Here is a 25,869-nt window from a genome sequence, read left to right on the forward strand (position 1 = left end):
AAGTTATACTCACCAGCAATATTATGCCTTTCATGTTTTGTTTTTTTGTGAGGAGGCGTATATTCATCATTCATCAATTCATCATTCATCAATTCATCATTTTTGCACGACCTAGAAGCAAAATAGGTATGCATTTTCAAAATATATAGATCAGAAGTTATACCTTTGTTTTCTTTCCTATTATTGGCCTTCACTGTCTTTACTACTTTCTTTACATTCATCTCTTCACCTTTTGATGCTGGAACTAAAGAATAATTGAAGAAATTTTAAAAGCACAACTTTATAACTCACCATCATTCATAAAAATATGGTCCAAATCATCGCATTCGTTTACTCCGACAGAATCATTTTCATCTTCTGAATCAGTGCCTGTATCGCCTTGAACGGCTTCTAAAACGCGCGACATGCGCACAATATCCCTCGTTTGTACCGGTAGTCGGTAAATTTTGTTGTGGATATCTTCCGCGTGCCCCATAAACATTGCCACGTCTTTTATAGTATTTTCACTTAAATCCATAACTGCGCATTCAGTCGCAATTTGTTTCCTCAACACTGTGGCACGGAGGAGGTGGGGTTGTTTGGCACCAGATTGGGATGCATAGATTCTCATTATAACATACGCCCTCAAATATCGATGTCTATGATCTACTTGTGGAAGCCCAAATAGATAGGGGTTGTCAACATGAATACCAGCATCACTTCGGTACTTTAGGATCAAATTTAAACATAATTCCAGCTCCCAATGCACTAATACTGGTACAGAACGATTTAACTTTCCCCGAATCTCAAACCGAGAATATGTTTCTGCTGCTTGACGATCTTGCTGATCAAGTAATGACAAATTTGAAGTATTATCAATTTTACTTCTACTGTGATAATCAGACAGTGTAAGTCTTTCTAACTCACCAGGTCTACGACGGTTAAATACCAACAAAGAAATCAAAGTAGAACTAGCTAAAGAATGCCATGTCTCGTAAGGAAAAGAATTTCCTTTGTAATTTTTCAAGAGTGAATACATCTCCCTACGAATTCGTCTTACGTGAGCAACCAACATTTTAACATCTGATTTATCTGGTAATTTTACTACTTTGTGCCTTTGGTCTTGTACGCGATTTTCAATTGCAATTTTATTAATAACAGAAGCATTGTCCATCTTCATTAATAGTAGGAAATCTTCTGCATCAATTTTCGCTGCAGTATTTTTTGATTTAATGCATTCTACGCGCCATATATCTGTTGCAACCTTAAACAATGTATTTGCCATCGTAGCAGTTGAAGGAGCACGGTAAACAGTACCAGATTCATTTAAACCACTCACTTTATTTATGGTTACAATCACCAACTCATAACGGATTGGTGTAATAAGCGAGGAGAAATCCTTTACAGTTGAATCTAGCGCCTTTGCTTGGAGAAGTAATCTCCCCATTAATCGTAGTTTTGCTCTGATCATGTCATCAAAATGTGGGTCAGGATATAAACGGCATAAACGATTGGCAATAGTTATAGCTAAAGAATCAAATTGGATAACTTTAACACAATCATCATCTCTTAGAACAGGAAATATTCGAGTGGTTAGATTATGGCACGCTGCAGAATGGATTTGTCGATCCAATGCTCTACTTTTGGTCATAGTAGATCGATCACCTGGTTTTATAGTTTCTGCGCACCTTTTATAATGACGACGTAAATTTTTTTTTAAGAATTGGCCTTTGCACTCTGGGCATGTTGTAACAAGTTTACTAGATATGCTACTAGTGGCATTACGTCTTGCTACTAAGTATCTTCCACTGTTATTTTCCTGGGACTTATTATGTTCATAGTCTCCCTGGCGTCGAATAGTCTCAATTATTTTTTTTCTGTGTTTACTCCCTAAAAATTTGCTTTGGTTAGTGCCCAACATTTCTGTAATTTTTGAATCTTATATACACAATTACTTATTTTGCATTTTTGAATACTTCAAGTTTAAAACTATAGGTTATAACTCGGGTTCTAAGGTTCTTGGCTTACGAAATCCTGAAATTTTTAGATATCAAAACACACAATTTTTAGAATAAGAAAAACCTTTGAAACGTGGAAACTTTAAAATATTGAAGGCTTGAAATTTTAGAAACTTGAAACTACCTAAAACTGGATTTTTAAAATAGCTAAATGGTGAAGTTTGTAGCTGAGTTTTTGGATTTTGAAATTAAGCAAAGCTGACTGAAATTGGAAAATTTTGAATGTTTTAAAAGTCAAAATATTTGAAATTGTTAGATTTTACAATGTCATGTAAGTTCCATGTAAAAATATGATACCTAAATAATTCAAGCAGTTATACCTGGAGGGAGAGCCAAAAATTGTTGAACAGCTACTTCGTCGCTGTGACACGATTTGAAATGTTGAGGTAGATTTGAAGATATTTTCTTGCAATATACACAAAAGTATTTTCTACTACTTCGACTTCCAGCAATTCCTACATCATAAAGTGGTGGTGGTGTCTCATACAAACTTTGTGGGGGTTGAGGAAGTATAACTCTGCGACGATGGAAATTAACTACAGAGCCAGTAGCAATCACACTACGTATTGTAGAAGGATTTCCAATAAACGAATCAGACTTCTTGAAAGCTAGAAACAAATGAAAATCAGATTAATGGTTTGCCAATCTACATCAATGTCAGTACATGCATTTTTTTTATCCAAATAAATAAAGAACCAAACCAAACTCGTCAGAACTTGTGTAAAACAAAAGATTTGATAGTACGTACATGAAGCAGGTGCCTCAACCGTAAGCAAAAAATATCAAATTCTAGAAGTAAAGGAGATTAGATGAGCAAAGGTCCACATAAACCACAAATTTTTGTGTAACACTAACATTCTAAAAGAAATGTTATTGAAAGGCGATTGCGTACAATATAATACCATCTTACAGATCGCACAAAATAACTCCTACGAAAAATCCTTCATCATCAATCTATACAAAAAACTCAAGACACAAACACACACTCAAAACAGATTTATCCACATCACAAAATCAACAACAAATAAGTACATATCATTACCTACCCTATTACAAACACCTCCACACACAACTACAACAAACATTAAACCCACACAACACCACAATCATAAATAAATCACACCCCACACTTGCTCAAATTTAAAATAACATCAAACCCAAAGATCCTTTTCACCAAAATTCCGGAATATACAAAATAAAATGCGACCAATGTAATTGCACATATATTGGACCTCGTATCGGACTAACTACTCGTAAATTCCTCGTTAGATTCAATTAACACAAAAGAAATAACCCATCCTCTACCATAGGAAGACACTAACAAGACTCTAAAACACCATTTCAATAAAAAACTGCCAACTACTACATAATTCTGACAATTATAATAAATTATCAATCCTTGAACATTATGAAATCCAAAAAGGTCTACTAGACACTACTAATACAGAAATCGGATAACAACAATCACATCTACAAAACATTACCCCCTTTCAATGGCACGGCACTGTTCTTCATCCATACATAACCTCAAACTATACCACACACAGCACCGCATGTAAGTACAAAAATCGTAACAATTCACACTATTCTACATAAAAACAAGTTGTAAATCAGCATGTGCATGAAGAAGGCGCATTTTTGGTAATACAGATCAGTATTTTATTAGCAAAGTTTAAAATTATCGATCTCACGAGTAATCTAACTCAAAATAGACAATTATAGCCTGCACGTCATAGCAGAAAGCTTTTAGTGAAAGTCTCTAGCTATTGTAATTGCTGGGATCTTAGTCGGACAGCCAGCCAGCCATAACGAATATAATAGCATATTTTTTTTTAATGCACTAAAAACTACCCTTTCACACATACGCACACACATTACACAGTACACTAACCTTCCTTAAACATTTTCTTTCATTTCAGCTCAATAGATCCCTCACTCGAACATCACCAACTACTCTTTTATAAAGGTTTATGTATTTTAGCCTTTAACGGTAAGCTCTCATATTATATTGTAAAACCTATCACACATAAAATGTAACTTTTAGCTAAGCTCTGATGATGGAATTGATATTCTATGCAACCTGCCTTTCAATACGACGATACGTGATTTTCCCTTCGATTTAAACCTTGTATCAACTTAGAAATATTTCAAAACATGTTTGTGAATCTAATGCTCTTTTTAGTCAAATGAACAAGCAAGTTGCCAGCATTAATGGAAGAGGTAACACGTGTACACATACCATGTTCGGTACGGTAGCTGTTGCCGATGCGAGGAGATGATATCATTTCAAATTCTGAAACCAAGGCACCATTGGAATGGATACAATAAAATTAAAAATCTACACTTACCATCTTCGGTAGCAGTGTCTTTGGAGGGTGGTGATACGATTTCAAGGTCTGAAAACAAAAGATATCATTTAAACCTTGTACCAACTTAGAGAAATATTTCAAAAAATTTTTGTGAATCCAATGCTCTTTTTAGTCAAATGAACAAGCAAGTTGCCAGCATTAATGGAAGAGGTAACACAAAATTAGAAGTGTACACATACCATGTTCGGTACGGTAGCTGTTGTCGATGCGAGGAGATGATATCATTTCAAATTCTGAAACCAAGGCACCATCGGAATGGATACAATAAAATTAAAAATCTACACTTACCATCTTCGGTAGCAGTGTCTTTGGAGGGTGGTGATACGATTTCAAGGTCTGAAAACAAAAGATATCATTTAAACCTTGTACCAACTTAAGAGAAATATTTCAAAAAATTTTTGTGAATCCAATGCTCTTTTTAGTCAAATGAACAAGCAAGTTGCCAGCATTAATGGAAGAGGTAACACAAAATTAGAAGTGTACACATACCATGTTCGGTACGGTAGCTGTTGCCGATGCGAGGAGATGATATCATTTCAAATTCTGAAACCAAGGCACCACTGGAATGGATACAATAAAATTAAAAATCTACACTTACCATCTTCGGTAGCAGTGTCTTTGGAGGGTGGTGATACGATTTCAAGGTCTGAAAACAAAAGATATCATTTAAACCTTGTACCAACTTAGAGAAATATTTCAAAAATTTTTTGTGAATCCAATGCTCTTTTTAGTCAAATGAACAAGCAAGTTGCCAGCATTAATGAAAGAGGTAACACAATATTAGAAGTGTACACTTACCATGTTCGGTACGGTAGCTTGTTCCCGATGTGGGGAGGTGGTATCCTTTCGAATTCTGAAACCAAGGCACCACTGGAATGGGTACAAGAAAATTAAAAATCTGCACTTACCATCTTCGGTAGCATGGTCTTCGGGGGGTGGTGATAAGATTTCAAGGTCTGAAAACAAAAAGATATCATTTAAAAAACCTTGTTTCAACTTAGAGAAATATTTTAAAAAATGTTTGTGAATCAAATGCCCTTTTTAGTTAAATAAACAAGCAAATTTGCCAGCATTAATGAAAGAGGTAACACAATATTAGAAGTGTACACTTACCATCATCGGTATCGTACTTGTTCCCGATGTGGGGAGGTGGTATCCTTTCGAATTCTAAAACCACGGCACCATTTGAATGGGTACAATAAAATTAAAAATCTAAACTTACCAAAATCAGTATCTGTCAATTTTTGTAAATTTACACACAAGTGTCTATCCAGTGTTAATTGCTTTGGCACTGGAGACACGTTTAAATTCAAATCTTTACATAATTGAAGCAATACTTCCTCCGTTTCTAAAAAAATGTGCAATTCATGTTAATCGATGCAACTTAAGTAGACGTCTTACCATTTTCTAGCTTAATTTTGGCGTCGTAGAACCATCCATCGGCCCATCGCACTGATAAAAGTCCCTTTTTTTTAGTATTCCTCACTTGCCGTTTGTTACATATATAATACACACCATCTTCCACAAATTTCACAAGGTAATACATCGGTAATCGATAAAAAATCGCACGAAAACGAAAGAACGCCTCAACACGCAGATATAGAGTGAACCGCGGCAGACCTCATAATAAAAGTCAACGAAAGGAACAGTGTTACTATTGTTACAAATGTAAAAACACAGCAAAATGCATGAATCAGTGTGTGCCTATGTGATAACGACAAGAATATCCTATATGAAATTTAATCCGCAACATTTTAACATTCTTAGAGTTATTTTCGTGCCTCCCTTAGGTTGTGAACTCTCTTAACGTCGCATAATTCTAAAAGTATCATATTTTCGAAACCATATGTAAGGGATGCGAATTTACAACAAAGTACGCACCTAGTTGCAGTATATTATGCCCCATAATTATGGCCGCATTATTAAATCGCATCAATGTATTGAGTAGTTCAAATGAGTAGTAGATGCAATTGACAGCTGTCACATTTTTAAAAATACCGCCGTCCAATTTAATTTCGAAATCGGGTAGGTTATTGCTTAGAATGTCAAGAAGGACACTTCGAACACTTATTGTAGTTGTTTTCGTTATTTATTTTCTTCATTTATGTATTGAATAGGAATAGATCAAATTAGTAGAATACCAGGGGCACATGACCTATAAATAATTGAAGGTTGGTTCACAATGAATTGTGGTGGCAGCGCGTGTCCTGTGAGGTCAATAAGTTTAAGAAAAATTTTCCTAAAGTTGCTATGGCCTCACATAGCTTTTTCAAAAAAAATCTTACCAAGTACCCTTCATCATTAAGACTATAGAAGCCGTTGCTGCTCATAGATTGATGTGTTTTTTTTTTAATCGAACAGGGAAATTACATTGCATACAAAAGCGTATGTTCGCTTTAAAAAAAAACTCACTGTATATTACCTTAGACAGTATTTTTCAACTTGTGGGTCACGGTGATACGAAGTTTCGATCGGGGTGTTGCGATTACAAATCACGCAAAAGGAATAAGCCAATACAACGGAATATCGAAAGATCCTCAGTATTACCATTACTTTTTTAACGACCATTTATTTTAAATCATCCATATAGGCCATAAAGTATCACAACTTTGCAGTTTTTTCCCAACGATATTGGTGCATAAATAACCAGTTTGACCAACAAATACCTAATGTATTTTAAGTGTTGTTGGTTTAACACGTTTTGGTCAAAATACATGTGGTCGCCAAAAATGCATCAAATTCATGTCTTGGGCATTGAAATAATGCTTTGTCTTTTGTCGAACGATATCGGTGTAAGAATAACGATTTTGGCATGTTTTGATCAAAATACATATGACATTTTTTATTCAACGGTTTTAAGAGAAGTCTCCATTAACATTAAGGCATGAATCCCACTGTTGTACTAATTTGTAAATTCCGTGATGGTAAAACTCTTGGGGCTGTTTGCGGAACCATTCCCTAACCGCAAACTCTACCTCAGCGTCAGATTTGAACCCCCGTCCTTTTAGTGAGTGCTTTAATGGGCCAAAAACATGATAATCGCAAGGGGGCAGGTCGAGACTGTAAGGTGGATGTCGTAAAACTTCCCACTTCATACGACTAAGCAGTTCTTGAATCGCCTGGGCTACATGGGGCCGGGCATTATATGTGAACTTCCCGGGATTTTATTCTTGATGCTGACCCGTAAGCACTTTAGATCGCTCAGCATTGATGTTGACACCAGGTTCTTTAAAATCCAAGAGCAACTTTCATTCTCGTATAAATTTCCATTGGTTGCCGTTCTTCAGCGGCAAAAATCTGAATAACAGCACCCAAGTTATATTTGGATGGATTTTCTATATCATGGATGCCATTTTCAAATGCAATCCCAACGCTTAGAAAAGGGCAAACTGCAAATAGTTTTGACAGACGCTTTATTAGTACTTAAGCAAACAATCTAAACAAATGAATTCGGTTGCCATGACGACCAGATCATGCCTGCATAGATCAAACGTGTTTCTATTGAACAATCCTCGTACATGATACATTCTACATCAGGCATTCTACATCAGACAAGATTGTCATGAAACATGCTGTATATAGGGTGCCATAAGGGCAGTCTTGCATTCGGAATCTAATTAATCTCAATCACAACTCGTGATATCTGAAATTTGATGAAAATCCGATGAGTAGATTAGAAGATAGCGTTAGGGTGCCAAAAGGGCACTCTTGAATTCGGAATCTAATTGATCTCAATCGCAACTTGAGATATCTAAAATTTTATCAAGATCGGATGAGTCGTTTAAAAGATAGCGCTAGGGTGCAAAAAGGGCACTCTTGAATCTAATTGAACTTGTGATTGAGATCAATTAGATTCCGATTTCAACAGTGCCCTTTTTGCGTCCTAACTCATCATTTTGATCAAATTTGGGATATCACGGACTGGAATTGAGTTTCGAAAAATCATTTATTTGAGAAATGTTTTGCGTTGTTCATGATTGGCAAGCTTATTAGTTACATTTTATACGGATGGAGATGCAAATACAAATGCAAAATTCGCCATAATGAGCTTATAAAAACAGAATCGCGCACTACGTGGAATTGATAAATTTTGATCTTCCACTTTCAGCAAAAGCAGCCATATGGCGCGTTATTATTGACAGATGTCAAATGGCGCGGCCTTTTACTTTTCTCATTACGAAATGGATAAAATGGACCGACATTAATTCTGCTTAATTTATCGATCGTTGCGATTGTTGAGATTCCAATCGTGGGTAAGCCAGGCGTTCCACGAGCCCTTTATGAATACCCTAATTAATAGAAATTAATTCCTTTCATCGAGATCTTTTATTAGAGTACTATGTAGGATAACCTCCTCCCCCCCTCCCCTCTAACCCTTATTTTGATAATTGGCTGTAATTGGTAGAGAACAGTTCCTTTTGTTGCTACGTTTAACCGTGCAATCTAAAATTCATTTCTCCCCCTCCCCTCCAATCCCCCGTCAGCCACTAACTTCGAAAAGGAGTCTCGCAGGGAAGTTGTATAGTTTGTACAAACCAATTCATTTCAGTGAGACCTTTCATTACAATACCATAAAGAACGTGTGGTACCCACCAACACCTCCAAATTTTGAAATGTTTCACTTGACACCAGTACAGGCATGCGTATGCAAAACCTGACATCCATTGGTTGCCGCATGTAAAAGTTATGCACGTTTTATTAAAAAACGGTATCTCAGGAAATCATTCGGGGGTGGGAGGGAGGGGGCTCTTCTTAAAACAATAAAATTTGATGGCTGTCTGGCGCACCTTCAAAGTATAGGCTATATATTGCAAAAAATCCAGGACTCAAGGACAATTACGCTAAAAGTAGTTCAAATCCGCAGAAGTGGGCCCGGACAGACGGAGAGACAGACGGATGGACGGGCAAAACGCAAACAATAGTACATTTATTAATTCATACAAAGTGTTCTAAATGTATATTAAGTATTAAGTTTTATTTCAGATCATTTCGCGAGATCTTTTGCAGTGATTTTAATGGGAACTATTCAAGTACCAATGCGAATCGAGTGAATAGAGAACAATCCTATTTACTGGCGCAAGTACTCGGTTTTAGCAACTTGTACAAGTTACTACTTTACTAGCGCATAAAAATACAGTCAAAATGCCTTTAAAAAACCTTAGAACTATCAATTTTACATGAGCATCGTATTAAATGCTGTACAAGGAGAATAAAAGTCTATTGACGATATTGGTATATAAATATAATATTCCTACATAATCCTATAATGTAGTGCCTAAAGTACGCGAATTACTTGTGTTCTGGACCTATTTATTGATCTTTTCTCACACAAAAATCCTTGGATATGATGACAGCTTGCTAAATACCTACTACAACTTATTACTTTTGCAGTTACAAAAATAATTAGGTCAGTGGACTTATTCATGATGCTAATCTGAAACAGGATGTGATCTGCATTCCACCGCTCGTGAACAATATCTGTATTATACTATACCGTGTTCGTGACGTTGGATTTCATTTTTTTTTATAATTCATGTTGGAGATTTTATCTATACTAACGTCGAGTAGCGTAATCAATTCGAAAAAAAGAATCTGTATGTTTTTACCGACTATATCCGCGATACTAATATTGACACGTGCCCGACGCGACATTTATAACTCATTAATTAGCTATTTATGCATGAAATTTCGAAATCGGTGCATCAAGCAATCCCGATTTGAATGAAATTTGGGGTATAATTACCAGAAACGCAGAAATCTACAAAAAGTGTTTTTTTGGAAATTGTGACCTTGGGTAGCCCATTTGTGTAAAGTAATGGATGCGCCCTTTTTTGCCTAAAATTATTTAATAAGTGTCCCAAACACTTTTGGTAACGTGTGGCCTTAATAAATGTTATACCAGACCTCATTTGTTCCTCTCTGAGTGCAGGGAACTATATGTAGGCTCATAAAAACAATTTTATGGAAGCAGTGCCTTTTATACGTCCACATATACGCAATTTAATAGGTTGCACACAATTTTTTAATAAAATTTGCAAAAAAGTGTTTTTTGGAAATTGTGACCTTGGGTAGCCCATTTGTGTAAAGTAATGGATGCGCCCTTTTTAGCCTAAAATTATTTAATAAGTGTCCCAAACACTTTTGGTAACGTGTGGCCTTAATAAATGTAAAAGTGCACTTTTTATTTTTTGTAAGTGAAAGTGCACTAAAATTGGGGCTTCTCCTTATTATATTAAGCGATTAATTGCTTGTGCAGCCAAAATCCTTATTAATCTAATAGTAAACCTTTAACGATTTGGAAACTACATACGGTTTAAGGTTTTGGTGACAAAGGCGATGACTTTTTTTAATTGCATAAAATGTAAGGAATACCTACGTATTTTATAGGGATATAGATTATAGTCGTATAGTGAGTCACCCACATCCTCAACGCTTATGCGTAGGCGGCGGTATCGCAGTCGTCGTAAGAATGTCCTTACTCATCAACTTCAAATCTACAGACTACAATGTTAGTTCAATTTCAAGTTCAACAGCTGATTAGGATGGTTGGCCGACGGTTTTGAAAAATGGAAAATTATAACTAATAGTATGAACAGATGCAGTATTTTTTTCTCTAAAAAAGACGTATTTAGACTTTTGCTCTAAAATAATTTGGGGAGCTAGTAATTGACTATAAAGAAATTACCATTGAAATCCCTATGCTGCGTTGCGCTAGGCACCACCCTGTATACAGTGTGTATCAGCGAAGTGGAATAAATTCGGTAATAAAGTAAATTGAGACGTGTCCTTTCACTTAGGTATGGCATAGTACTCCGATTGTGCTTATTTGGGGTTTTATGCTCACAGTTTGTGCCTTTTTGTATTTAGGACCCTAAATTAAGCTTTTTAGCGCATTTTCCAACTCACGTTGGAAGGCGCTTTTATGGTCACTTTATCTGTCCGCCCGCCCGTCTGTCCGTTCGTCCGAAAGCTTTCAAGATATTTAGTTGGTTCTTTTTGAATTCGGTAGCTAATGGCTCTGACACCTCAATCAAGAAAAATTTTAACGATTAATTTACGCATACGCAGTCTGCGCAATGTGATCTTCCTTATTTACGGAAACATCTCTTTCAAATTTTAACCAAAAGTTCTTCAAGTACAGACAAGCATATCTCATATTATAAAAATCAGATGTGCACCTGGGCAAACTGCGCTATGTCAACTTTCTTATTTATAGAGATATTTTTTGAAATTCTAACCAAAAATTCTTCTAGTAAAGGCAAACATATCGCATATTTTAGTCTTTAGGTGTGTGCAAGCGCAGATTGCGTAATGGTAAGTTTTTCATTTATAAGAATATTTTCCTTTGTACGGGTTGTTCGGAAAGTAATTTCGTTTTTCTCCAACAGAGAACCTAATTGTATTGTTTCACAGCCAACTTTACACTTAAGCCGCATAAACATTAAAATTTTGACAGCTGACATAGTAATGCTTGTATAAGTCTCGCCAGGAAAAATTGCCGGTCACAGCACACCTTGTGTCGATTTACAAATTACAATCTATGTTTTTCTTAAGATGCGAGCGACTTCCGGAATAGGATCGTGCCAATGTTGAACGAAAAGTCTTTTTGTTCAACATTGACAGGATACTATCCCGGAAGTCGCTCATATCTTTAGAAAAACATAGATTGTAGACCGGGATCAAGTGTTCTGTGACCGGCAATCTTTCCTGGCGAGAGGTTTATGTTAAAAGTTTTGTTTGATTCATTGCAATAGTTTTTGTTTGGTGCCCTATCAAAGATGGAAAATCGAAATCAGCATTTTCGGCATATTTTACTTCTTCACTATCGAAAAGGTAAAAATGCAGTTCAAGCAAGGCGGAAATTATGTGATGTGTATGGAGGAGATGTAATGACCGAACGACAATGTCAAAATTGGTTTGCAAAATTTCGTTCCGGCAATTTCGATCTTGAAGATGCACCACGATCTGGAAGACCCGTTGAAGCCGATGGAGACGAAATAAAGGTAATTGGTATATGCAACCCGTCAAATAACAACTCGTGAGATTGCTGAGAAGTTACATTCACTTAAACAGAAAAGGCCAGAATTGATCAATAGAAAAGGTGTAGTGCTACACCACTATAATGCGAGACCTCACACAAGTTTGGTAACCCACCAAAAGCTTTTAAAGCTTGAATGGGATGTACTACCACACCCGCCATATTCTCCAGATTTGGCACCTTCAGACTATTACTTGTTCCGGTCTCTGCAAATTTTTTTGGACGGGAAGACCTTCACCTCAAACCAAGACGTCAAATTTACTTTGGACCAGTATTTTGCCAGCAAAGATCAGAAGTTTTATGAGCGTGGAATCAATCTCCTGTCCGAAAGATGGCAAATGGTATTGGAGCAAAATGGAGAATATATAATTTAATAAAATGTTTATACACTCTAAAAAATTCGTGTTTCATTTTCACCACACAAAACGAAATGACTTTCCGAACAACCCCAATATTATAGTCCATTATATGACCTTTCGGGGAGTACTGATCAATTCATGGAAAATCTGCTAAAAACGACGGTATGCACAATACTTAGCTTTACGGTTTCTGCCTTTTTGGTTTTAGAAATATTTCGAAAAATCAAAGGGGTTAAGTGAACGCCACACAAATGAAAACCATATAACATATACTGAAACGGCGGTCTTGCGTAGAACTTCGATTGTGCTTAATTTGTGGTTTTTTGGTTTCGGAAATACTTCGAAAAACCTCCAAAACTAAACTTCGTCATACATAAACAAGGGTCTTACATAGTATTTCGATATCTTAAGTACCTCTTTTCTAATCCAAATATTTTGAAAAAAGAAAAAAGTTATTTTTGGAGGCCTTTCACTTAGCACCCATTTGAATTTTCGAAATACGAGCCGAGATGTATATGTATTTGATCAGCAAAAATAGATATTACCTTTCCTTTTGGTTTATTTTATAATTATTGTAGATCATCAAAGCTTTAGACATTGTTGCTTAATTGACAAAACAGTGCAGTATCAAATAAGCTTAATTGTATATCCGTTAGATTTATAATAGTAAAATAAATTCAAATTCAGTAAATAAGTGTTGCATTTTGTTTCGGCTTAATTCTAATACATATGTGTCTGGGCTCGTATTTCTAAAACTGAAAAGGCAGAAACCGTAAGCGTAAATGCGCAACAGAATAATGGATACACAAAAATTGGTGCTTTTTTAGACTAATGGAAGGGTTAAGTGTTCACTTAGGACCCATTTGTTTTTTTCCATTATCTCCGAAACCAAACAGACACAAACGGTGAGCATACAAGCATAATTAAGCACAATCAAAGTACTACGCGATACCGTCGTTAGAGTGCCAAAAGGGCACTCTTGAATTCGGAATCTAATTGATCTCAATCACAACTTGTGATATCTCAAATTTGATCAAAATCAGATAAGTAGTTTAGAAGATAGCGTTAGAATGCCAAAAGGGCACTCTTGAATTCGGAATCTAATTGATCTCAATCACAACTTGTGATATCTCAAATTTGATCAAAATCAGATAAGTAGTTTAGAAGATAGCGTTAGAGTGCCAAAAGGCACTGTTGAATTCGGAATCTAATTGATCTCAATCACAACTTGTGATATCTCAAATTTGATCAAAATCAGATGAGTAGTTTAGAAGATAGCGTTAGAGTGACAAAAGGGCACTCTTGAATTCGGAATCTAATTGATCTCAATCACGTGTGATATCTCAAATTTGATCAAAATCAGATGAGTAGTTTAGAAGATAGCGTTAGAGTGCCAAAAGGGCACTCGAGTTCGGAATCTAATTAATCTCAATCAGAACTCGTGATATTTCAAATTTTATCAAAATCGGACGAGTAGTTTAGAAGATAGCGTTAGAGTGCCAAAAGGGCACTCTTGAATTCGGAATCTAATTGATCTCAATCACAACTTGTGATATTTCAAATTTTATCAAAATCGGATGAGTAGTTTAGAAGATAGCGTTAGAGTGACAAAAGGGCACTCTTGAATTCGGAATCTAATTGATCTCAATCACAACGTGTGATATCTCAAATTTGATCAAAATCAGATGAGTAGTTTAGAAGATAGCGTTAGAGTGCCAAAAGGGCACTCGAGTTCGGAATCTAATTAATCTCAATCAGAACTCGTGATATTTCAAATTTTATCAAAATCGGATGAGTAGTTTAGAAGATAGCGTTAGAGTGACAAAAGGGCACTCTTGAATTCGGAATCTAATTATTATTGATCTCAATCACAACTTGTGATATCTCAAATTTGATCAAAATCAGATAAGTAGTTTAGAAGATAGCGTTAGAGTGCCAAAAGGGCACTCTTGAATTCGGAATCTAATTGATCTCAATCACAACGTGTGATATTTCAAATTTGATCAAAATCGGATGAGTAGTTTAGAAGATAGCGTTAGAGTGACAAAAGGGCACTCTTGAATTCGGAATCTAATTGATCTCAATCACAACTTGTGATATCTCAAATTTGATCAAAATCAGATAAGTAGTTTAGAAGATAGCGTTAGAATGCCAAAAGGCACTCTTGAGTTCGGAATCTAATTAATCTCAATCAGAACTCGTGATATTTCAAATTTTATCAAAATCGGATGAGTAGTTTAGAAGATAGCGTTAGAGTGACAAAAGGGCACTCTTGAATTCGGAATCTAATATTGATCTCAATCACAACTTTAAAAAATATACGGAATTCAATAAAGATAAAGTTTTATAGCCAAAACGACATTTGGTAGAAAATGTATGACAAATCGGTATGTACCTCTCAAAATTAAACGTAATTCAATCAATATCGTTTTTATTACCATATGGGCATTTGTCATTTTCGTATCTCTTCCATAAAGCTTTTTAGCTCTCAAGACCATTTGAGGGAAGACCTGTACTAAATTTGAACCAAATCGGGCGGGTGAACCGTGTTTAATATTTAAATGCAATAATAGGCAAAACTCAAGCATACTGAAGTAATTCAACAGTTTGATAATTGAGGAACAATTTGAAGAACATAGGAATAATTCATTTTCAATTCCCTTATACATAGGCAACACACACTACATACAAATGTCCTGTTTCATAACAGTGTTGCCAAAATTATCGCCATAAGTGTGGATACTCATCTCGTACTTACGGCAATATTGCCGTAAATACCATGGCATTGCTACAAGTACGGCTGTATATATTTTTTATCGCGGCAAGTGATGGTGTATATATATATATATATATATATATATGCTCCACCCGATTTTGTTGAAATTTGGAATGCATCTAGGTTTGCATGACGAGTCGCAAACTCCTATTTTGGTTTCGATATGTTACGACCTATAGGGTTTTTGAGGGTGTTAAAAGCTAATGTGGCATAAGAAACTCTATTCTGTAACAGTATTTTTGTGAGTCTTAGTTTTTGAGAAATTTTAAATTGAAAAATTATTTATTTTGTAGCTTTTCTAAATTTGCACTTTTTTCAGAAAGTAAGCCCCATAGCGAAAAATTTTATATATAAAAAAGATGTGCCTTGATGAGCTATACAAATAAGCTTCATTCATGTTTTGCGTCAGATTGAAAATAAAAGCACCAGAGGTAAATATAGTCGGCAGTTTTATTAAAATTTGACATATTTGACCGCCCCTCCTAACCTTAAGCCACGGGATCTAGCTGGCAGACATGACTTTTTTGACTTCACCATGTATCAGGATACTTTACACCAAAAATTAGCTATGTGCATAAGAAACGATCCGCGTAAGAAACTTAGAGTGACATTGGAGGAAATTTTGTCCGACGTTAATACTACGTCGTCATCATTTAACCATTTTAAATTAACATACCAAAACATCCAGGGTTTTTTAAAACAGCGAAATGGTACAGTCCGATCCGCAATTTATAATGGTAGACTTGGTCGTTTTGGTAGAAACATGGCTGAAAAATGCGGATATCGCGACTCTAGCTTCAATGGAAATGTAAGAGGTTTTGTTAAATTTAATAGAAGACGAGGAGTTGTAGGAAGAATTATTGGAGCGGCAGAACGATAACATCATCCCGACGACGACGAACAAAAATCGGAATTGTTTGCATGAAGAGAAAGGGTAGTCAATGTTCGGTCGACATTGATTCGACTTGCGTTAAACCGACAGCGGCAGGAATTGGAAACATTCAAATTATAAGGCTAATAGTTCAGTCGGTTTGGAACGTTTACTGCCCTCCTAAGCCAAAAAGGCGTATCTCTAATTTCCTTGTTTTGAGATATAAGGAATTTTAATGAATTTCAAAACCGCACCTACATAGTCAAATTATTTTATGTTTTTTTTGGGTAAATATAATAAAGATGGAGACGACAATGACATGGTAATTAACTTTTCTTACATAAACTACAATTTTAGTTTTAAACTGAGATACGGCTAGGAATTGCGAACAAAAATTTGAGATAAGTCTCTTTGCGCTAACGATTAATTAATAGATAACGGTCGATTATGTTTCTTACCACATGGACTTGCATAGGAGATTAAATAATAAATAAAAAATTATCTAGAAACGATTTATTAATAATGTGATACATGAAGAGTACGCTACATTTGTGGGATATGAAATAGCTATTTGTGTATTAAGAGCGCAAAATGATATACTGTCGATTGAAAGAGACAGTTGACGCGCGACGAAGGAGCGCGGCAATCTCTTGAAATCGACAATCAATTTGCGCTCGAATTACACACAAGGTTTTTTCTACAATCGAGCAATTCACATATTTCCAAAAATTTAAATTTTTCACTCAAATCATTTTAATCTTATGCCCAAATGAAAGATGTCATTTACTCGTTGTCATTGGATACTCTGAGCAATGCATATTTGATTTATAGTTAATAATTGGGAGAGCGAGCGTTTTTTTCTATTTATAAGCGACAAAGTGACATTCCTCGAAAAAGATGACGTTTGCGTTGTCAAATACGAGCGCAAATGCCTACTTTGGATATCGATTGTAGAAAAAGAAATTTTCAGAAAATAATACATATTTATACTGGAAATAAACCCAAAAGAAAACTAGAATACAAATAGACAAACATAAATTTTGTTCAGTTCTCATCTGAAACTGGAAGAGTGTCCTAGAATTGCAACCGATTTTTCATAATTCCAGACAAATTTTTTATTATAATGGCTTTCTTCTGCGAAGAAATTCCAAGAACTTTTGTTTGTTTTTTGGGTGGCAGCATTTTTCCATTTTTCTTGGCGGTTAAAAAATTAAGATCAAATGATGGACCATCAAAGTCGTTTTTATATGTGATATTATACGAACCTCTGTGGACGGTTACCTGAACCATATCATGTAAATATGGCCTCGGCTTTGTACGAGTTAATTTGTATTGTGAGGAAAAATCTTCCCAAATGTAAAAATGTTGTAGTTTCATTGGCAGGACATCGGTTTTATGAGCAGCACCTTTTACGGCTTGTACAAGAGAAATCATAAAGCTTGTTGCCCATTTTTTTCATGGAAACCTCCACTCTGTGATGAAAAGAGTCGGCAGCCATAAACGTATGGCCTGGCACAAAGTATTTCATATTAATTTCATTGGCACATATTTCATCAGAATTTACAATATATATTAAAAATGAAAATAATGCCCAGTTCTTGTTTTGCGCTGTGCAATTGTCGAGCCATAACGTAATTTTTAAAACGTCTCTCTTGCTAATAAAGAACTGGTAAAATGTACTTATCAACTCTTCTTTGTTTCGTTTGCACAAAGCTTCATGCCAGAGAGCTGCAAATGGCTTGCTGTTTCTTTTCTTTCCAACTGGAACAAAACTTTCGTTGTACATTGTTAAACGATTTGTAAAAATCGCACTTTTAAACATCTCAAGCCGTGGTAAAATTATCACTTTTTCTAAATGTACACAATACACTATTTCTCCTACTTCTTCATCTCTTGCGGCATCTTCTCTGTATTTTGCTCGAGATTTGTTTGCTCTCTCAATATGTTTGCTCCACGTCATACAAACATCACAATTTTCATCGAGATTGTTCTTTGTATGACTTTTATTATGTAAGTTAAACACCTCGCAACTCTCGCATTCTTCATGCCCAAGGTTAGCAAGTGACACATTCATTTTCTTTGCCACCACCCGGTATTTTTCGTAAGAACATTTAAAATTGGGATTTTTGCTAAGAAAGTCTTCATGCTTTGCGGTGAATGAGAGATCACTTGGCAGATAAAGGCGGCGTGGTGCATGTTCCCCGCGGTAATGCGAAATGGTTGGATTGAATGTTGAAATGTGCTGGCGGATGACTTCATCGTCTATTTTATTATGGGGCTCTTTTGTACATCTCATGTCTGCCACAGGCACTACAGAATTTTTTGCGTTCAATAATGCTGTACGAACAACCTTGTCATTATTTCCATTAAAACTAAGGGTTGTTAAAAAAAAAATTTTACATACACTATGTGCAGTGCCATTTTCATTTTTGAGCATATAATTATATGAATTATTTCTCCGATAACTCTCCTGGCCTACATTAGTAGCAACAACTGTATTCCTTTGCTTTACAGCAGTTGATGATATGTGATGCAATATGAAAGACTTTCTTTCTTTTTCATCTGTCATTTTCCAAAACTCAGAATTTAGAAATTCTCTTCTGGCCTCAGATATATTTTGGGTACACTTCTTTGGACATTGCTCCCCACAACCGTTCTTCACACCATGTTTTTCCACAAATGTATCATATTTCCTCTTTTTTCTTTCACTCACTGACATTTCAAACTTTTGCCTTTTTCGTACAGTCCCCTTTTTAGTATACTGAATATTTGATTCGTCTCTAGAATTATTAGTAGGAGAGGTAATGTTCTGCCCATTGTCACTGTCGGCAACATCGTTCTCGTTAACTTCATCAGGCATTGTTATTTGAATGTTCTCTGTAGGCTCAGATTCACCCTGTAGTAGTGATTTATCAGTTTCCAATATATTTGATAAAACATGGCTCCGAGTGACATGACTCTGATCATCTATATTATTAGAATCACACGTTTTTTCAGCCTGAGAAGATGAACCTTCGCCTGTTAAAGTTCCCTCTGTTATCGGCTCCTTAGAGAAGAAAATTATCTTCGAAATATTAATATGGCTGTTGCGAACACCACCGTCACCAACTGAATCTGCAGAAAATTCTGTGGGTGCTGTATCACTAGTGTTCTTAGTTGAAGACTCCATTTCCGACACATTATTACTATTCACAACCACGTTTTCATTCACCGTAATAAAATTAGGTTCTGTTATTTGAGTGTTCTCTGTATTAGATTTCCCCTTTGTTACTGCATATGGCAAAACACTATCACTTGTAGAAATATTGCTCTGAACAGTTTCGTCAATATCGGAAATGTCACTACAACAACTGCCCTCAGAACTTGCGTCCAAATTGGAAGGGACATACTCTTCATCGGAATGACGTGCCCGTTTATATTTGTTGCTTAAACGTTTCTTGGAGAACTCTTGTTTTGTTTTCTTATTTAAAGCCAACATAACTAACTTACGTACCCGAAATCCATTAGATTTGTCCATGATTAGATCTAAAACAATTAATAATATACGATGGCTTAAAAAATTAACCTCAAAGTCAACATAAAATGTTAACTTTTCTTGTTTTCGGTGGTGAATTTTGTATTTACTCACCTTATAATATATTCCTGGCAATATAAAAACATGTACCTTATTTCTTTTCACTTTTTTCAATCTAACTACTATAAAAATTAATTTTCAAACCGCATTTGACAGTTGATGACTAACCAACAAACTTTACAGATGAGGCTGAACCCTTTACAGCGCTGCTACTGCGACAAATTGAGGTATCAATCAGGGAAGCTACTAAGTGATGTAGACGTATCTCTGTGAAGGTCAAATTGTAAATTGCCAGAAATCCTAGGTGAAGTAGACGCATCTCTGAGAAGCGGCCGTTTTGCTTAGAAATATGAGTTACGTCCAAACTGCTTAGGTTTTTATTTCATTTTTGAGATACGTCTTATATTTCTAGCACTTTAGCTGCACAATACGGACGAGATACGTCTATTTCGCTAAGGAAATGGATTAAACACAACTCAAAGTGTCCTTATACTGTGCGATCAAAAATGAGTTGCTGTCGAGTCACCTTTGGAATTTTTGTTTACATGGGAAATCGTATTTAACTTGAACTTCCAAAGGCGACTCCACAGCAACTCATTTTTGATCGCCCGTTATAAAGGAATAAGAAATTCAGTGAAATTTGAGATACGCCTTTTTGGCTTAGGAGGGCAGTTTACGTAATGTACGTACCGCTGTCTAGATTGCAGAAGTAATCAAGGTTATCGATGATTTCGTTCGATTTAATGACGACAAAATTTTAATGATATGCGATATTAACGTTGAATGGAGAGAAAATTCGTCTTTAAAAAACACTTGTAGAAAAGGGACTTCGATATATTTTGGAGGAAGAGGGTAAGTCGACGACTTGGGACGGCACCTGTATAGACTGGTGATTAAGTAACCAGCCGAAGATGACCGTTGCTTGTATCGGCGCTACAATTTATAGTCATCAATGATGATGATGACTCATCATAAACCTATTACGGTTAGTATTCAACCTAACGATGATACCTTCTTTAAGACCTAAGTGTAATGACATACTAGGCGACATGCCGCTCGTGACAGCGACATCGAGCGTCAATGTCGCAAAAACGAGCGGATGACATACTTCAGCGATATGTCGCTCGCGACAGCTACTTTTAGCGGTTTTGAACGACAAAAAAGACGACAAATCACGATTCTCATGAAAAAGGTGTTATTTTACCCTGCTCCTTCAGTTGGCACACCCAGTATGGAGAACGTACACTTCCTTAATGTGGTTGCTGTTTGTGCAGCCGAAGCAGAAGGTCTACTGCAGAACACGCGAGTGAGGAAATATTCTGTTCACCCATACCACCGCTTACGTCCCGATAACTTTGACACTTTTTTCAAAGACATAAGACAATATAGTGACAAGTTTTTTAGTTACTATCGGATGTCGGTAGCCTCATTCGATGAACTCCTCGGAAAATTAAGACCCTACATAACTAAAAAGGAAACTTCGTTTAGATCTCCGATCGGTGCAGAAAAAAGACTGACCGTTGCTATCAGGTAACTATAAACAATGGATAAATAATTAACATTTACATAAGTAATTTAATATTATAAAAACTGAATACTACATTAAGGGCACACTAAACTAACTACCTAACAAAAATGTAATGAATGCAAGATGGTGCAACTTTATGAAAAAAAAATTAATTCCATGGTTGATCAGGAGGAGAAGTATAAGGAGGGTAGTATGGCGACGGTTGGCTGGAGCTAGTGGATGGAGAAGCAGAATTGACGGGAAATTGGGGAAGGGATGCGGAGAGGTGTATGTGTTTGTGAAGAAATTCACCACATGCTGCCTAAACGCCCATTTCAAATGTGTCGGCAAATTTTTGTAATCGGGTAGTAGGGATAACAGATACAGGCGGTCAGGATCATCGGTTTCGGGGTTTTGGGGCTTTTGGATCAAACTGGATGCTGTGTTTAGGGTTTCTAAAAGGGAGGCTTGAAATGGGGTAAGTTTTGGAATTTGTTTTTTAGTTGTAGTTGGTGTTGGCGTAGTACGTGGCGGTGGGGTTACACTGTCCCTCATCGCCGGTGAAGGCGTACTCACTGGAGAGCGGGAACGTTCTTCCTCGCCGGATGTGTTTCCCGGCTACAAATTACTACACGTTCTGAAATTTAAAAAAAAATCATTACAATGGTTAAATTTGAGATATTGCAATTGAAGAAAAATGTGTCTTGTTGGGAAAATTAAATACGTACTTCCTTTTTTGTGGGACATTACGCAGAAACGATAGAGCCTCAGAGTGCACATAGTCTTTCTGTCGATTAGCCGCATTCCCGCTTTTTGTTTTTGATGCCCTTCGAAAGCTGTCTTTCACATTCTTCCACTTGACCTTAAGGGCAGCAACTGAAATGTATGAAAAAATTTACAAAAATCTATATTTTTTAATATGTTTACGTCCAAAAACGGTATATATATTATATGGTAAGTAAAATATAATATCATGTTAGTACATTAATACTTTTTGGTGTACTTTTGTTTATAGGTACCTTGCAACAGGAAACACCTTTACTGCTTTGCAGTATGAGTTCAATATAGGAAGAAGTACGATAGCTTCGATCGTAGTTGAGACCTGCCATGCAATATGGAATATTTTGAAAAAAGAGGAAATGGCTGAACCCACAATCGAGGAATGGCACCAAATTGCGGACATTTTTATGGAAAAGACCGACTTTCCCAACTGCTTGGGCGCGATTGATGGCAAGCACGTTCGCTGCATTAAACCACGACATTCGGGATCCAAGTTTTTTAATTACAAAAAATATTTTTCGGTCGTTCTAATGGCAATTGCAGATGCCAACCTTCGATTCATCTCCATTGATGTGGGTGCGTATGGACAAGAAGGCGATTCAACTGTATTTAGAGACAGTATTTTTGGACAAAAATTGTATGGACAAAGCCTCGATATTCCTCGCCCCCAATGTTTACCTCGCACAGACAGCAACCCCCAACCCTTTGTCTTCGTGGGAGATGAAGCATTTAGGCTACACACTAATTTGCTAAGACCGTTCCCTCAACGAACACTTAATTCCCGTCGCCGAATTTTCAATTACAGGCTTTCCAGAGCCAGACGCTCAGTAGAATGTGCGTTTGGCCTTTTAACCAATAAGTGGCGCATTTTTCACACTCCTATTTTAGTAGAGCCTGACTTTGTAGACGACATTATCAAAGCCTGTTGCATATTGCATAATTATGTAAGAACACGAGATGGTGTGAACTACCACGAAAATGAATCTTTTGAGCTACTTGAAGTAAATCGCACAGTTGCTGCCCCTCGTGGTCAAGGAGTAGAAGTGCAAGATTTTTTTGCAGATCATTTCGAAGGAGTGGGTAGCATTCCGTGCCAGCAGCAGTACAATTTTTAAAAAAGCTTTGTATATACTGAAGAACATAAATATATGCATTCGTTTCAATAAATTCAAACATGATTTTTTGCACATTTATGGAATTAAACTATCAGGAAGGTTCAAAATGTGCTATCTACGAAAATTTTGGTATGTAAAATACTTTGCGAGAGAAATATTATAAACAATGCGAGAGGATATTCAATAATAATAATTTAAAAAATACTTACTTTTTTGTTGTTTTTCTTTGTCGGGGTACCCTTCCCACTCATCTCCGTGAATCCCTCGGGCCACTTCAATCCAAGCCTTTTCGTTGGCCACTCTGTCTTTATATTCGGGACGCGATTTATCCCAAATGATGGGTTGCCCTTCTACAAGGCTAAATAATTTATCAACAACGGACATTTTTGTTGTTTAAACTTAAACTGTCGCGCCGCAAATGCGGCAAATCGCGGTCCAGTATGTCATCACAAACCTGTTTCTATGTGCCCCCCCCCAATTCAGTCGCGCCGCATTTCCGACGACAAGGCGCGACACTTCTGTCGCGACGACTGCAAGTCGCTATACTATGCCTTTAGCCATTAAACAATGCAGGTCGCTGCAAAATATTTGTCGCTCCATTTTGCGGCATGTCGCTGTCGCGAGCGGCATGCCGCCTAGTATGTCATTACACTAAAACGGACACAGGACGCAGCAGACCGCTTGTCCACTCGCGATCTGTCGCGCGGGCAAATTTAGATCGCCTCGCCAAGAGTTTCTGGCGGTCTGTCGCGCGCGGTCTCCAATCAGAAACGAAATACCAGAGTGGTACACACAGGCAGTGAAAGTGTTTAGTCTGTCTGCAAGCTGCAACGGCGTATGAATTAAACAATGGATATTGAAGTATTTATAGTCAATGTGAAACAACACAAATGCCTTTATGATATGACAGATATCAATTATAAACACAACAACAAAAAGAATTCGGCTTGAAATTAGTAGATGGTAGTAAGTAAATTACTAAGCAACGAACGAGACTATACTAATCAAATTTTGTTACGAGCCGCGGCATGACCGCATCCTGCGTGACATACCAGACCACGCGGCTGTTCTTCAACGCCATCATTGAGAAGCTGACGGCGCGTTAGTGTCGTTTCAGATGGGGCGTAGAACGCGCTCTACGTCGTACGCCGCGAAATTGGTTGGCATTAAGTTAAATGTGACGTTTCAGATGAAGGTGTAGAGCAGCAGCGTGAGAGCGAACGTGAAATTTCGCGCCCGAGCATACGCTCGGCGTAGCTACGCCAAACGTGTTGGCATGGTGGTGATACGTACTGTTCACATGATACGCCACGCGCTGGCTTAGAGCAACTGGAACAATGTTGGCGTAAGGCAACCAGCGATCCTTTCATCATTTATGGTTTTTATGAAAAATTGGAACAGACAATTGAAACTCTTAAGTTAAGAGATTAGTCAACGCACATCTGGAATCTGGATGAAACTAGCTTTTCGTCGGATCCATCTCGGATTAAGGGCGTGGCAGGAAGGGGACAGAAGGTTTACAGGAGCATTGAGGGATCAGACAAAGAGAATACCACTCTCATGGCCTGCATGTCGGCAGCCGGGGTTTTGCTTCCTCCATTTATTATATTTCATCCTTTGAGACCCTCCTCTTGTCGAAAATTAAGCGAACAGCTCCTACAAGCATTCAAAGGAGGAAGATAGATGCGGGTGCAAAAGTGTTAACATCCGAAGAATTTTTGACAGAAATACAGGAAAAAGAGAAAAAAACAAAAGGAAAAGAAAAAAAGTCAAGCACCAGTAGAAAAACCAGAAGGTACAGTAGTAGCAGCAGCGAAGCGAAGATTCAGAGCGGGGTAATTTATCAAGATGAAAGTGATACATAGTGGCATGGGAGAAGACGAGGTACCTACACCAACATGGTGGCTCCACGACCAATTACAATTCTTACTGCCGTACTGCAAGAAAGATGCAAGCAAATCAAATTTAACAAATTTGGAAGATGTACTTGACAGTCAACAAATGGGATTGACCGAAGATACTACAACTGAAAATTCGGAGCATGAAGAATTTGATCATAATACTACACCACGATATGCAGAAGAACACTTTATGTAATGTTTAACTTACAGTTCAACGAAAGTGTTGGAGGGGTGTACTATGTTGAAAGGGATGGTTCGCTGTCACGCGCTTCAACCTCAACCATTACATCGAATAAATCCAACGTGAAAACTGATACTCCAAAAACTCGCAGCAAGAAGCGAAAGCACCAAAAAGATTCTATAACAACAATCGTAGCCGATGCAGTTTAGTGTAGGAAAGTTAGACGTCAAGGTTGAAAAAATTATATACAAGCATTTTTTAATGGAAACGTACCAGGAATAACTTCTTAAACAACATAGTAAAAGTCCCATCAAAAAGGACTATGGCAAGTTGCGAAAATCGGCCGCCATTTTGTTTTTGTCATTTTATTGCAAATATCTCAAAAATTATGAGGTTTATGA

At 36.8% G+C, this 25,869-nt stretch overlaps 1 protein-coding gene across 1 annotated transcript; it reads right to left on the reverse strand.

Moving 5' to 3' along the window:
* Nucleotides 1-78: 78 nt before the first annotated feature.
* Nucleotides 79-6,269, reverse strand: LOC116181886. Its single transcript, XM_031502326.1, has 13 exons — nt 5,768-6,269; nt 5,589-5,714; nt 5,480-5,533; nt 5,275-5,322; nt 4,856-4,909; nt 4,655-4,702; nt 4,546-4,599; nt 4,346-4,393; nt 4,237-4,290; nt 2,318-2,605; nt 292-1,869; nt 164-244; nt 79-111 (listed from the first exon to the last, which is right to left on the reverse strand). Exons 1-13 carry the CDS (start codon nt 5,910-5,912, stop codon nt 89-91), a joined length of 2,601 nt encoding a protein of 866 aa, XP_031358186.1. The 5' UTR covers nt 5,913-6,269; the 3' UTR covers nt 79-88.
* Between the last annotated feature and the right edge of the window lie 19,600 nt (nt 6,270-25,869).

Source organism: Photinus pyralis, unplaced genomic scaffold (genome assembly GCF_008802855.1).
Source record: "Photinus pyralis isolate 1611_PpyrPB1 unplaced genomic scaffold, Ppyr1.3 Ppyr1.4_unclustered_Scaffold2646, whole genome shotgun sequence".
Lineage (NCBI taxonomy): Eukaryota > Metazoa > Arthropoda > Insecta > Coleoptera > Lampyridae > Photinus > Photinus pyralis.